This window comes from Colletotrichum destructivum, chromosome 10, assembly GCF_034447905.1.
Source record: "Colletotrichum destructivum chromosome 10, complete sequence".
Lineage (NCBI taxonomy): Eukaryota > Fungi > Ascomycota > Sordariomycetes > Glomerellales > Glomerellaceae > Colletotrichum > Colletotrichum destructivum.
This window is the reverse complement of record NC_085905.1, coordinates 1197956-1210610: the sequence shown is the minus strand read 5'-3', so window position 1 is coordinate 1210610 and position 12655 is coordinate 1197956. Positions and strand designations below refer to the sequence as shown.

The following is a 12655-nucleotide window of genomic DNA, read 5'->3' as shown; positions in this document are numbered from 1 at the left end:
TTGATTCTGAACTCCAGCTATGTATGCCCTTGGAAAATTGCCCCGCATGTCCTGCATGCTACCAGATAAACCTCAATACTCGTCACTCGAGACATGAAACTCAAAGAAACATCCAAGGATCCTGAAGCAATCAATATTGTTTCTTCAAACGGGTATGGCACACCGACAGCGTGATTTTGCGGATATGAGAGCAAGGCAGTGTATTGTAAGCGGTTCAAGAGCAACACTAAAAGTAGGCTGGACTAATAGGCAGTCTTAATATCCTTCTTCCTGTATTGAACCTGCTTGGGCAGTCAATACACCATCTTGCCCGATGATATAGCCGACACGCTTCCCTATATGAGAATTACGCGTCTCATCAAAAAACAGAGGGGTATCTCAGAAACCAACGCTCCAGAAACATCAGCAAAGAAAACCACGGCATATTTCCCTATCCATACAGGCCAAGACCACCAAGTCCGGGCCGCAGGTCGACGTAAGAGCTCACGAGAACGCTTGCGCGAGGCTCAGAATCCTAGACGTCCGTGCCGGTGTAATTCGGCAATGAACGTCCTGGTTCTGACGACAGGTATGTCGCAGTCTCATGCTGACACAGGAGAGTAGCCTCGCGCCATTGCTGAAGCCCTGCGGCTTCGGCGTGGTACTGAGAAGACTCTGTTGCGGTCCCGAGTCATATTGACTCAAGATGAATTGGTAGGCATGGTACATGGCCAGACCAAAGGCGATTTGGAAAACCCCGCTGACAAATGACTGCGCCTCATGCCAAGTAACGACCATACCAAACGTTGCTACAAGGAGCGCTGTATGGATGAGAAGCTGCAAGTTGGACAAGTCGTCGACACGGGGGCGCCGCTTCCAGGCGAAGTCGTTGCCCGTTTCCATTGTTGCTAGTGGCTGCGTCCCGCTTAGTCCGAAGACCTGGGAACCGGAGGGCTTAGAACTGAGCGGTGCAGAAGAGGCACGACTTCCCGAAAGCCTTGACGCTGACACCTGGAGATGGGTATCCGATGAAGTGGCAATCGTTCCGCTGTCGACTGCCCCTGGATCGTCGCGGCTGAATGTTGTGATTGTAGCCTGCATGTAACAAGCAGTCTCCTCGGGCGAGCTCGGGAAGTGTGAGAGCACGATTCCCAAGGATGACGGTATGCGACCAGTAGCTCTGCCAGCGATCGCATTTCCTTCTCCTACTTGTCGTAGCACACTAATAGACGGAGATTTGACGTGTGGCAGTGGAACTTGAGTTGGTTGAAGGTCTCCATCCGTTACGTGTGATGAATGAACTGATTGGGCGGCTGAGAGGCTGTTGGAAACAACCCATTGAGACACCGACTCGCTCTGCTCCACGATCAGTTTGAGTGCTTGTAGCGTTGAATGAGAAATACGCACCGGTGAGACGTTCTGTTCCATAGGGAATGGATTCGTGTTTTCCAACCCTTCGAAGAGGGTTGATGAAGCTGGACGGATATCGCCACGTGGGTCCGAGCGACAGCGATGATCTTCGAAGTTGGATTCTCCTAAAGATCTTTCGTTGGAGGTCGCCCCGTAGTCAGCTGACCGCTGATCATCCAATGCTGCTGGTGAACGATCACGATCAACTTGTGGTGAGGACAGCGACTGGCCGCTTTGGGCCAGGCCGCTGTGCGGCGAAGGAGTGCCCTGGTTCCTGCGGATGGCAGGGCGAATGTCGGTAAGCAGTTCCATATCATCATCCAGGAAGCTTGGCTCGGGCGAGTAGAGGTTGAAGTCCACGTAGTTGTTCGCGGGTGCAGCGGAGTCCAGGTACGGGAGGGTAGGCGAGCAAACTGCAGGTTCATCGGGGAATGGCTTGCTGATGCTCGGGATCTGCAGCGCATCAAGTCCACCCTGCGACTGGGCGAATACCGCCGAGGGCACGGCGGAGGATTGACTCGACTCAGATGTGAGATGGCCCGCTGGGTCGGAGAAGAAGTCGTAGAGGAAGGGACCGCCAGCATCGACAGATTCGTCGTCGAACCGAACAAAAGACTCCCAAGACTCTAGAAGGTCGACTGACATGTCTGGAATATCAAGACCAGCAGAGGATAGTTCTGGAAATAATGATGGTTCTGCAGATGTTGCGTTCTGGTGCGGTGACCTTTCGGCAACTGCACGTGTATTCTTCGCAGAAGTTTTGACCTTCTTTGCCATGCGCATCGGAGCGGGACCAGTACTGGTACCCTGAGATTGAGCAGCTGTGCGCTTCTTATGGCTGGGGTCACAGCGGACCTTTTTCTTCTTGCAGGCATCGCAAGCCTTGATAATGCGCATCAGATGAGCGTGGTCGCGCTGCTCCTTGGTCTTACAACCGCGGGAGGCTGATTTCGTGACATCCCGACCATCCTTGGTCATGATCTTCATGCCGGGGAGGTGGGAGAAGTCGCTGGCCTGACACTTCGCCGCCGACGAACCGGCCTTCTTCGAGGACTTTGGAAGCGTTGTCTCGTGGGTCACTGACGCTGGGGTTGAGACGGAAGCCGAGCTGGGCGTCGACTGCGACCAGCTCCAGTCGGAGATGACGGGGGATACGAAGTTGGAGCTGTAGCTAGAGTCCTGCATGGGGCTGGACTCGACGGACGAGGTTGTGGAACTCAAGGACTGGCCAGCGACAGCATAGTACTTGAAGGTCTCTCCGGTGAGCTGTGAGTAGGCAAAGAAGTCCATGGAAACAGTGGCACGCTTCTCCAGGATGGAGGCAGAGCCAGAGACGTAGGCGTGGATGAGGTCGTCGAGTTGCTGGGTACCCATCTCAGGGTAGAACTGCAAAGCAGCGCCGAGGAAGGGCTGCGAGATGGAGAAACCTTGAGGGGCAGTAGCCGCGTTGTTGTGTATTACGCCAGACATTGCGTTGATGGTGGTGATCAAAGAAGGGATACGGCGAAAGGTGGAGGATATGGTGACGGGGATCGAGTCCTTGCGGCGGCCACGTCCGAGTAATTATTGGTGGATGTAGTAGGTGTTAGGTGTACCTTCTATTGCTGTTAGCGTACTCCGTAAGTATATGTTGTTCTTGTCTCATCATGCTTGTGTCACTTGCTCGTGTTGGTCGATGAAGCATAGTGAGATGAGGGGCTATTTGCACATGGGAGCGATAGCAGTACAGGAAAACATTCGATGACTGGGTTGGGGTTGGTCTGATCCTCCAGTCTTGTACATTTGAGCGCTACCTGTGGAGGCGACCGGTCTCATGGTGGGGGATACGTCAACAAAGACGGAAGACGAAGCTTACCTCGACAAGAAGCAGTTCTCAGCGGTCTTGAGAGAAGCACGACGCGATATAACAAGGCTCGTTTTTGGGTAGTTGGTCTCGTTTGCGTTGTGCGCAGAGGGCAAACAATCGGCGGCAAATGGGTATAAACGGACTGGACCAGTGTGGACGGGAAGGGATGACTGAATACCAGACGAGAGGAAGTTGCTCCAGCTTTGGAGTAGCTTCGATCGTGTCTGTCACTTGGCGCGCCTGATGTTTGATGTTGCGATGTTGGTGGGTAGAGAAAAAAAGAGAGAGAAGTCAGGAGGGAAGCAGGCGGGTTTGCCGGGCGGGAGTCATGGATGTTATTTCACCTTGTGAGGCCGCTGATGGCTGCACATCGGTACCCCAGCAGGGCGCAGCAGGTGGTTTTGATTGAGTCCGTCGGCGAGATGAAAGAGGTTTAGCGCCGACAAGACGCTGTTTCGCAAGATGACCAATCATGTACGAGTAATGCAGCATCAAGACCCATCGAAAGCTGTGCTATTGGCTCCTGCACCCCACATGCTGCGAGCCAGACGTACTGGTTTTCGGCGAGAAATCTCGATTCTCATAGGTCAATGTATGCTTCGGGATTATATCACGTGATGGCAATGAGTCAACCTGTGGCCAATAGCGGCCGCCTGTGGCTGCAGACGACCAGTGTACGAGCTTTCTCATGATCCCCATTCCATCTTTCTCTTTGCGGACGGCTCCGCTGACACCATTTCATCTTTGGGCTGCGTGAACAAGGCCGGCCGGTTCCTATTGAAGTTACACGGGTACACAATATTAAAAAAAACGCGTAGAAAGACAGCACAAGAGCGGCTTGTGAGTAACATGTCTCTTGACACTACGCAGAAATCTTCACCAATTTACCTCGAGCGGTAGGTAGCAAGTCCGTCTTCATCTATCATTGCAAAAGTACAAGAAGCTTGATATGGGATCCGCCTTCAATGGTTCAACCGGCCAGACCCACAGAACCGATTGATACGGGTGCAATGGGTCCTTCGGAATGATGCGCGGCTAACCCCACATGCAACCTCATTCTGGGTTCCCACTTCCAGCCCGTCAAGCTTCTTTTTCCTCGTGCCAAGCATGCGAACAGACAAGGCGTACCGCATTCCTAGAATATCGCACACGTGTACAAGACATGATCATAATCCTCCATACTCCATCTGCGTGTGGTTCGACGCAGTTTCGCGGGTGTCGTTGGTGGCATCTCTCCCTACTCTCTGGTCCTTAATCATTGGCGAACACCCCACAGCCACCGCTAATAAGGCCGCCATAGACGTAACGGAACTTCGCATGGTCCTTAAAAGGTGATGACCGTATTGGCGTAAGGCAGCCGGGATGATATCTCAGCCGAACGTACATATGTATAAGTAGTACCGGTACTTTGTCGCGTTTCGAGCCTGCCGTAATGAGGCTAGGTAGTCCGCTAAATTGCCAGGCATGAAGAGGGAGCCGTTTCGGTCGTACGGTCGTAGGATTGAGACTATCTTTCTGGTATAGGCGACCAAAATGATAACTTGGACGAGCGTAGTGGCGATGCGGAAGCGAGTATGAGAACAACGTCGTGCTCTCTACGTCTCTTTATCTGGCTGGAAACGCCAAGTCTGTTCCTGGTTCTCTGCCTGAATGCTTTCCCAGACTGAAGCCGTCTTGTTCCGTCTATGTTGTACTATCTTCCACTTGACGGGTTTTTTGGGTTGAAAAAGTTTGCTGCTGGCATCATGAGCTCAAGACATTCGACGTGCCGATGCCACTAGGAACACGGCCTGATACACCAAGCAAACTTTGGAATATGACTGACAAAGAACCCGGACAGCCAGAATATAGCAAGGGTAGGTCGATGGCCTTAGAAGCCGTCCATCGTTGGAAGAACACCCGAGATGAAGTAGGAGCTGCAATTTCTTCGCAACTCTCATACTCTGTAGTTTCGTTTGGGACAGGCGGGTTCCTGAATCCTCGACCTTTTACACTAGTCCAGCAATATCTCACAAGCGAACACCAAGATCTGCAAACGTACTATTGTCTCATCTGTATGAAATCCAGCCAAGCTAGTTCGTAAAGCTGTTCCCTCTTTAACTATGGATTGGCTGATGCTCTGACGACGCACAGCCTCCTTAATTGGTTGGAGAAAGGTATTCGCAGAACTGATCCAGAGCCGGTTTCCAGATACCATACCCATAACATCATCTTACAAGCTTTAAGGACATCATCGACTTGTTCATTAACATAACTACACCGCCGGTAGTGAGAAAAATAGGGCACTGAATGATCTCGGAAAACAGAGTGGACTTCCCAGAATTGTGCCCTTGGAAGTCCAAGAGTAGGGAATAGAGCCTGATAACTCTCGTTACCATCCATCTCCAGGCCTTGTCGTTCTTGGCAAGGTGAATCAAGGTTTAGCTGTCTTCCAATGGCCGTGAGACCCCTTTCGCGCCTAGACGATAGCTTCCAGGCTGGTTTGTCAAGCTGTTTAGCCAAACCAGAAACTTCGTTGAAGGGCAAACCCATTGGCAACGAACAGACCTAGCTGGGCAGTGGTTCTGACCCTGAATTGTCGATGACTTTAAAACTGCCGCTTCGTCCGGAATCATGGTCTGCTCCGAGACCACAACATGTAAATTTTCGTTTCGGTGATGGCTTCTAAAGCTGGGCGGATGATTTGCTTGTGGTGAAGCAATATTCTGTGACCACGCTATTGGCCTTGCACGTCCCGCTCCCTAACGCCTGTATCCCGACTCGAACTGTTTGAGGTCATGGTGATTGCGCTGCACTGTGGCAGAGTCAGCAGGATAAGCAATACTGCTGAGGCTATCGGCGCTGTGCTTAGCTTGCTCACTTGCACTGTACGCTCTTGATACTTCGAACAAGCCTCGAGCCTCCGCTTGAAGGCTGTTCTAGCTTTCATTAGGTCCTGGTTAACGTCTTGTCATGACCGCCGGCCGGATGAACAGGCATGAGTTTCCACTTGTTAGCTCCGTAGAAGCCGGCCAGGATGAGTCTCATTGTTGTGCCAGAGCAGACTCCAGCGCGATGTTTACGAAATTCTGCATTTGCAACGCTACGTGAAGCACGGTGGTCCTTGGTCAAGCTGAGCTCCTGTCCGTGCATCTTCAGAGGAGATCCAATAGCCGCCTAGACCATCGGGTTGGTTAGGTTCAAAGACTCGGGATCAGCGGTGCACTTGGTCGATTGTTCTGGCAGAAACGAGGATTGATAGTCGACGGGACGGGGAGATGTGCATGCGGGTGGCGAGGTAGGACAATTTGAATTCACCGTTTCTATCCCAAGCTACCGGACAGCCCACGTCCTCTTGTATGTGGTCATGCATCCGACGTGTACCCTATGCTTTCACGTTACAGCTCGCCCGACTGCGTGATTCTGCATCGAAGGCGTCTTTCAGGCGGACAAGGTCGCAGCATCTTTCGGGATACCTGGAAGTGATGGTGATGGGGCGCGGACTGGAACCCCCGCAACACCCGCCGGAAGCCCGTCCATCCGACCCGTCAATTCGGCCCAATCATTAGCATTCTCCGTACAATTCAGAGGTTGTGTTTTCGTCGTCTGTTATCGCGTTACCGCAAGCGCCATGTCCACACAGAAGATGCGGGTTGGCTTGGGTTTCGCCTCTTGAGCCGTCTTCTTATTTCTTGCACCACCAAAACATTTCACCCAGGCCTTGTGCACCCCAACAAGTCGAATGACTCTTTGCTCCAGGGTCCACCGTTAGCCCTAGAAAACCCGGAGAGCTTGTTTGAAGTCTCTCTCTTTGCCTGGGTACTTTCCAAGTTGAGCTTTGCTTCCGGTTTCTTAGCCCTTCTACCATCATGCCTAGTGGCAGTGAGGTCTGGAATGGCAGGCAACACGGGTTCCGGAACGGATCCAGCTGCGTCGGATTTTTGGGCCGCCTTACGTCCTCTCGTTGCCGGGTTGGCCAGACGCGCCGCTGCTTCAGGCTCCGTTTCCACTTCTCTGGCATTGTTGACTTCCTTCGCAGACCGGTCTTCCGAATCGCTCTCCGGGGGCCCGGTGAGCCCTTTTTGTGCAGACGTCGCCGTAGCGGCACAGCTTTTAGCGGATCCTCGAGATTTTCGTTTGGTCAAGGAACCGATGATCTCCTTGCTCTTCACGCTCCTTCGCCCAAGAGAAGCCAACCGCGGTCCAGACTGGGTAGTCATCGCTTCCACCTCCCTATGCGGCCCAGGGCTAGACTGTCTCCTACGCATCCAGAGCTTAGGTACACTCGACGGCATGGGTTTATCTGACGATTGATCGTCTTCGTTGTCAGCGGGTTCGGGTCCGGGTTCGGGTTCGGACTGAGCTGGGGTTTCAACTATTGGGTTGGAGCGAGTCTCAAACTCTTTGTGATTGCGCACTCCTACTGGCAAACGCTCGGACGTATCGCGTTTGACATTGCCGTCAATAAAGTGAGGCAACATGCCAACTGGAGAAATCGATCTCGCGTTTTGGCTACAATCTGGCGAAGCACCTCTCGTTGTATGTCGTTTCCCCTCGGAGGGCGCCTCCATTCGGGTCTCCAGCGGGTTCGTCTGCGTCGTCAGAATCTTCGTTGTGGGCCTCTTTGCGATCATCAATAGTCCGCGTTTTTGCCTGGCCTTGATACGGAGCTTCGTCTTTGGTTCCTCCGGACCTGCATCTACGGCTAATCTTGATAAGGGCTCTTCTGTCGCTGGTTTCAAGGCTGCATTTTCTACGTCCCCGCAAACGGCTTCGGGAGGTCCTTCTAGTAGACAAGGGGCAGACCTGTGAAGCATACTGTTGCTAGGTTGAGTACCTGGTTGATGCAAAGCTGGTTTGCATTTGTTGTTGCGAAGTTCTCGGATGCCGCGGTTGGCAGCTATATTCCCTGAACTTTCGGCATACTCCTGAGGCTGCTGACCACATAACTGTGAGAGGTTTCGGGTTTCAGGATTAGGCTGGATTTCCTTCTGGGTTGGGTAACTACTTGGGATACCAACACTTGGTGATTTGAACGGCTTTGGTACCAGACAAGGTCGCTTCGCTGGCGCCTCCGTTGCATCACTGGCGGAGTCCTCCCGATCGACGGCTGGCGAGGGTTTGGAGTTTTCTGTTGAGACTGGGCCGTCGTCTGTCAGGTCAACAATCGTGGAAGTTCGCGGCCTCGATGGTCTGCCATTTCTGCAAGGAACGAGCAGGTTCGGTATTGTCTCGAGTGGCGGGGAACTATTTCTAGACGTATTCGCAGGTTGGTTTCGCACCGGAGCACTGGCCGTCCAAGATGAGAGGTTCAAAGTTGCGCCAAATAAATTTTGTGCGTAACCGGACTTGCTTGGCGGTGAAAGATCTCTCTTCCTCCTCTTTGCAGGTCTCTGATTCTCATCCTGGGGGCTGGAGGTCTGCTGTGCCGCGATGCGTTCATCGTAGGGGGAGGTCGTGGGTATGGAAGCCCTTCCCTGTGGCCCGCGGGGAGTGTTGAAAACGTCGGCAAGGTGACGTTGTCTGAACTGGGCCTGGGGATGGTTCTGGGATACGGCAGACAGTCGCGTAGTAGGAAGAGGCAAATCCGCGGTGGCGGCAGAAGAGCGAGCATGTCTCTGCTCAACTTCCCTGGCTCTCTTGTCGAGAAGGGCGGTGAGATCCTGGTCCTTGCTGCCGACGCACTCGGCAACCTGAACTATAACGGCACCTCGCTCCAGGTTGAGTTCTTCGCCTTCTCCGAATTCCATGTCCTCGCGCCAATGCATGTCTCCGATGAAGTTCCCTTTCTCATCGTACACCATTATTCGCTTGTTGAACGTGTGGAATTTGAGTCGACCATCTTGCCAGCGCTTCTGCTTGCGTTTCAGATCGTGGGTAAACAGGCAGATGTATTCCAAGACGGGGGCAGCAATGGGTAGACCAAAGCTCGGCGGGTTATGGTCGTTGTTATGGCTGGTAAGAGGCATTTCGGCCATAGAGACTGCCTTGTGTGCAGGCACCACAACCCATGGCAGGCTAGGGAATTGCGTGGGGTGGCGAAGGGTTGGGCCTGCGAGATGGAAGAGCATGAGCGGACGCGACCTAACGCGTTGATAGAATGTCGGTATTCGACGCCAAGCCACGTGAAGTATCACGTGACAATATCAAGCATCGATCCGCCACTAAAGAACGAATCAAGTTAGCAAATAACATCGTATTGAATCACCGAGCAGTTGAATAGGTAATTTATGGCTTGTATGTATACTTCAGAGGCCATGCAGCAACAACCGTGGATTGTGACATACTGATTATTGGCTTGCCTCCTGGTACAGGTTGTTTGGCGGGTGAGCTGCGACTTTGTCCGCGGTGCCAGCAAGTTTGACCAAGGTACCTTACCTCTTGGAAGTACCTTTCAGCGGCTGAGCGACAGGGGTGACGAAGACAGGCATTCGTTCGGCTTGGCTCTCGAAGCCGCTTTTTCCACGGCCAAGCTCGGTGGATTCGAGTCGTGCCGGGAGCCGAACGCAGCTAAAGTAAGGTACTTTGCAAAGCATTGGCTCACACCGCCTTGAGCATTCAGTCTCGAGTAGCTCTGAGCCCAGACCAATTCTCATGCCTTGTACTTCTGGATCAACGCGATTTCCCCATTGACGACATACACGACTACGTGGATTTGGCCAAGGTGCGTGCTACTGGATGATGTGCCTCGATGGATCAGTGGAGGGCATCAGATGCCCAGTCTTCGCCAGTGCAGTGACTGCCACAGGCAACGGCGGCGTGGCATCTAGTCCAAGCCTGGCTCAGACGTACTATGCAGCTCGGCTTTGGGCCGTTTTCCTTCTCTCTTTGTGTTCTTGTTTCACCCCAAGGACAATCTCCTGTAATATTGATGTTGGGCATCCTGCGCTGGAGGATGCAAAGTGGAACTTGAATCGTAGGAATGCAAGCAGGTAGTGAGAACCGGATACCTGCACAAATCACCGAGGCCTGAGCCTGCTTTGACTGGGTTGTTTGTTCAATTACCGTCACCATTCGTTGCAAAATTACTTGCGTCCCCTCCTCTAACGTAACCATCCGCTCGCTTCTCCCTCCTCACCTTGTGTCGACCAAAAGTAACCCCTCCCACATCATTCTGCCCGCCTGCCTGCCTCCCTTCACCCGCTCGCTACCTACCTTGTCTTACTTAGGTAGGCAAGCTCCATCCACTTACAAACTACAGCAGCAAGGTACCGCAGGCAATCTACCTATCTGCAATGAAGAAGCGCTAGCGGCAGCTGCCCTTCCTCCACCTGCCTCAATGTCCAACCCCCCTTCTTTACTTCCACCAACCGTCGCAACGCCAGTGCACCAGAACAGAGACCAATGCCGGCATCCAACTGTCCTTTCCACTCCTCAACTCATATGCCATGAGAGTCGCAGTTCACCCGTGCAATACTGTCGATTTGTCACTCACCTAGCCACGGCCAAGCCCTCGTGGTACAACTGTCCCCCGGTCCTGCTTTGAGATCTCATCTCACTATCGTCTCACCAACAACTCAGGCCACGCCCTTCCTTCTCTTCATCCCCACATCGACCGCCGTCCCTGTGAGTCGCGACGGCCTACCACTCACGATGCAATCTATGCAAAGGCAGTTTGGCAAGCTCATGAGCAAGAGCCCCGGCGACAATGCCAAAGTCGCCGCTGTCTTACACGACTACGAGGATGCAGAGAGACTGCTGGGCAAGGTATGCTTTAAACTAACTGTATCTCGTTGCTATTCTGACTCTTTATCCCTCCCTCCTGCCAGATCATCGAGAATACGAAGACTCTACGTGATGCTTGGGTAGCCATGGCTACTAGCCAGTGGGCTATCGTGAAGGAGTACGAGGGCCTGTACGACCCAATCGTTGGAGCCTCCGAGGGGCACGCCCGCTCTGGCACCGTGACGCCCCAACTACAGCTTGATCGCACCTTCAAGCTTAGTGGAGCTTATTCCGACCTCAAGGACGAGCTCATCGGAGAAGTGACAGCCATTGATTCGCAGGTCATTCGCCCAGCCACCGAAGCTCGCGATTACATCCAGCCACTTCGCAAAACCATCAAAAAGCGCGAGAACAAACGGCTGGATTACGAAAAGGCCCAGGACAAGGTCAAGAAACTCCAAAAAAAGACAGGAAGGACGCCCAAAGAAGAGGCTCAGCTATCAAAGATCGAATTTGAAATGTCTTGCGCTTCCGAGGTAAGCACTCGCCAGTCGAGATGAGCGTCACAACAGCTGACGGAGCCTACCACAGGAGTTCGAGGCTGCAGACGCTCACCTTCGAGATGCCTTACCTCCTATCATCGAAGCTATATTTACCCTCATTCCTCACTTGCTAGCCTCTCATGTCTGCATCCAAAACAGGCTTCTCGGACTGTACTACACCATGCTTCACAACTACTGCGAGGACCAAGACTTCCCTTCTCCTCCGCCTCCCATGGCGAATGTGGTATCCGCTTGGTCTGCATCGTTTCTGCCGGTGCAGAGAGAGTTGGAGTCCATCAGCTGCATAGCGCACGGCAAGAACTGGAGGCAACCTGCCAGGGTAGGCGATGACGGACAGAGTCGAACGTCCTCCACATCGTCAGTGTCTTCGCGCAATGGCTTCTCTCGGACACCATCTGGTATGAATGAAAGCGCAGTACCATTGCCGAGGGTGATGCGAATTCCTTCAGCCACCTCGGTCAACCGATCCGCCTTCGCTTCAGATGTCTCTCCGCAACCAAGTCCGCAATCGGGCACTACCAACATCTCCCGCTCGCAGCTTGGCCTCCCAACTGACTTCACAACCGCCACAGCTCTGGGACATCCTCAAGGCGCTTCCAGCGTATCGCCGGTCTACACAAGCTCACGCACGGAGTACTTTGGACATGAACCGGGTCCTCAATCAAATCGCAGCAATGCCTTGGCGAAGAAGAAGCCACCGCCACCGCCACCAGCGAAGCGCTTCAAGGCTCCTGACGAGTACGTCGTGGCCCAGTACGACTTTTCAGGAGGGGAGGGAGACTTGAGTTTTCGTGAGGGAGACAGAATCAAGATTGTCAAGAAGACAGGGACAGACCAGGACTGGTGGGTGGGCGAGCTGGGCGGCGTAAAGGGTAGTTTTCCTGCCAATTATTGCAAGGCCATCTGAGGTCTTGGGACAGGTTGGTTAAAGTCATCCAATGCCGCCACCAAGGGTTTTTGCATTAGCCGCGAATGGTGAAGTAAAGCAGCTCTGTATCGAAGGATAATTTTATGAGGAACGCAAACTCCGCGTCGCATCAGTAACCGGGCAGATAATTGCACTGTAGTGGCATGACCACGCAACATGGCCCAGGTCGGTGACGAGGGCAGAAGTAACATATCCCCAGCAACAAGAAGGAACATCCTTCTTGCCACTCTTCTCTCTGTCCTTGAACGCGCCTTCAGCCAGATACTGAAATAGACAAACCCGCCG

At 53.1% G+C, this 12655-nt stretch overlaps 4 protein-coding genes across 4 annotated transcripts; 2 read left to right on the top strand and 2 right to left on the bottom strand.

The window, feature by feature from the left end:
• Positions 1-63: 63 nt before the first annotated feature.
• On the bottom strand, positions 64-3579 carry CDEST_14658 (uncharacterized protein). Its single transcript, XM_062930814.1, has 3 exons — positions 3245-3579; positions 1387-2984; positions 64-1335 (listed from the first exon to the last, which is right to left on the bottom strand). Exons 2-3 carry the CDS (start codon positions 2857-2859, stop codon positions 484-486), a joined length of 2325 nt encoding a protein of 774 aa, XP_062786865.1. The 5' UTR covers positions 2860-2984; positions 3245-3579; the 3' UTR covers positions 64-483.
• A 2937-nt stretch (positions 3580-6516) lies between these two features.
• On the top strand, positions 6517-7539 carry CDEST_14657 (uncharacterized protein). Its single transcript, XM_062930813.1, has 2 exons — positions 6517-6702; positions 6746-7539. The coding sequence occupies exons 1-2, from the start codon at positions 6574-6576 to the stop codon at positions 7526-7528; spliced, it is 912 nt and encodes a 303-aa protein (XP_062786864.1). The 5' UTR covers positions 6517-6573; the 3' UTR covers positions 7529-7539.
• Position 7540: 1 nt separating this feature from the next.
• Positions 7541-9340, bottom strand: CDEST_14656 (uncharacterized protein). The gene is made up of 2 exons (XM_062930812.1): positions 7655-9340; positions 7541-7614 (listed from the first exon to the last, which is right to left on the bottom strand). Exons 1-2 carry the CDS (start codon positions 9283-9285, stop codon positions 7590-7592), a joined length of 1656 nt encoding a protein of 551 aa, XP_062786863.1. The 5' UTR covers positions 9286-9340; the 3' UTR covers positions 7541-7589.
• A 498-nt stretch (positions 9341-9838) lies between these two features.
• Positions 9839-12654, top strand: CDEST_14655 (Putative SH3 domain, BAR domain, AH/BAR domain superfamily, SH3-like domain superfamily protein). Its single transcript, XM_062930811.1, has 4 exons — positions 9839-10205; positions 10416-10921; positions 10984-11415; positions 11471-12654. Exons 2-4 carry the CDS (start codon positions 10808-10810, stop codon positions 12347-12349), a joined length of 1425 nt encoding a protein of 474 aa, XP_062786862.1. The 5' UTR covers positions 9839-10205; positions 10416-10807; the 3' UTR covers positions 12350-12654.
• Position 12655: the final 1 nt, after the last annotated feature.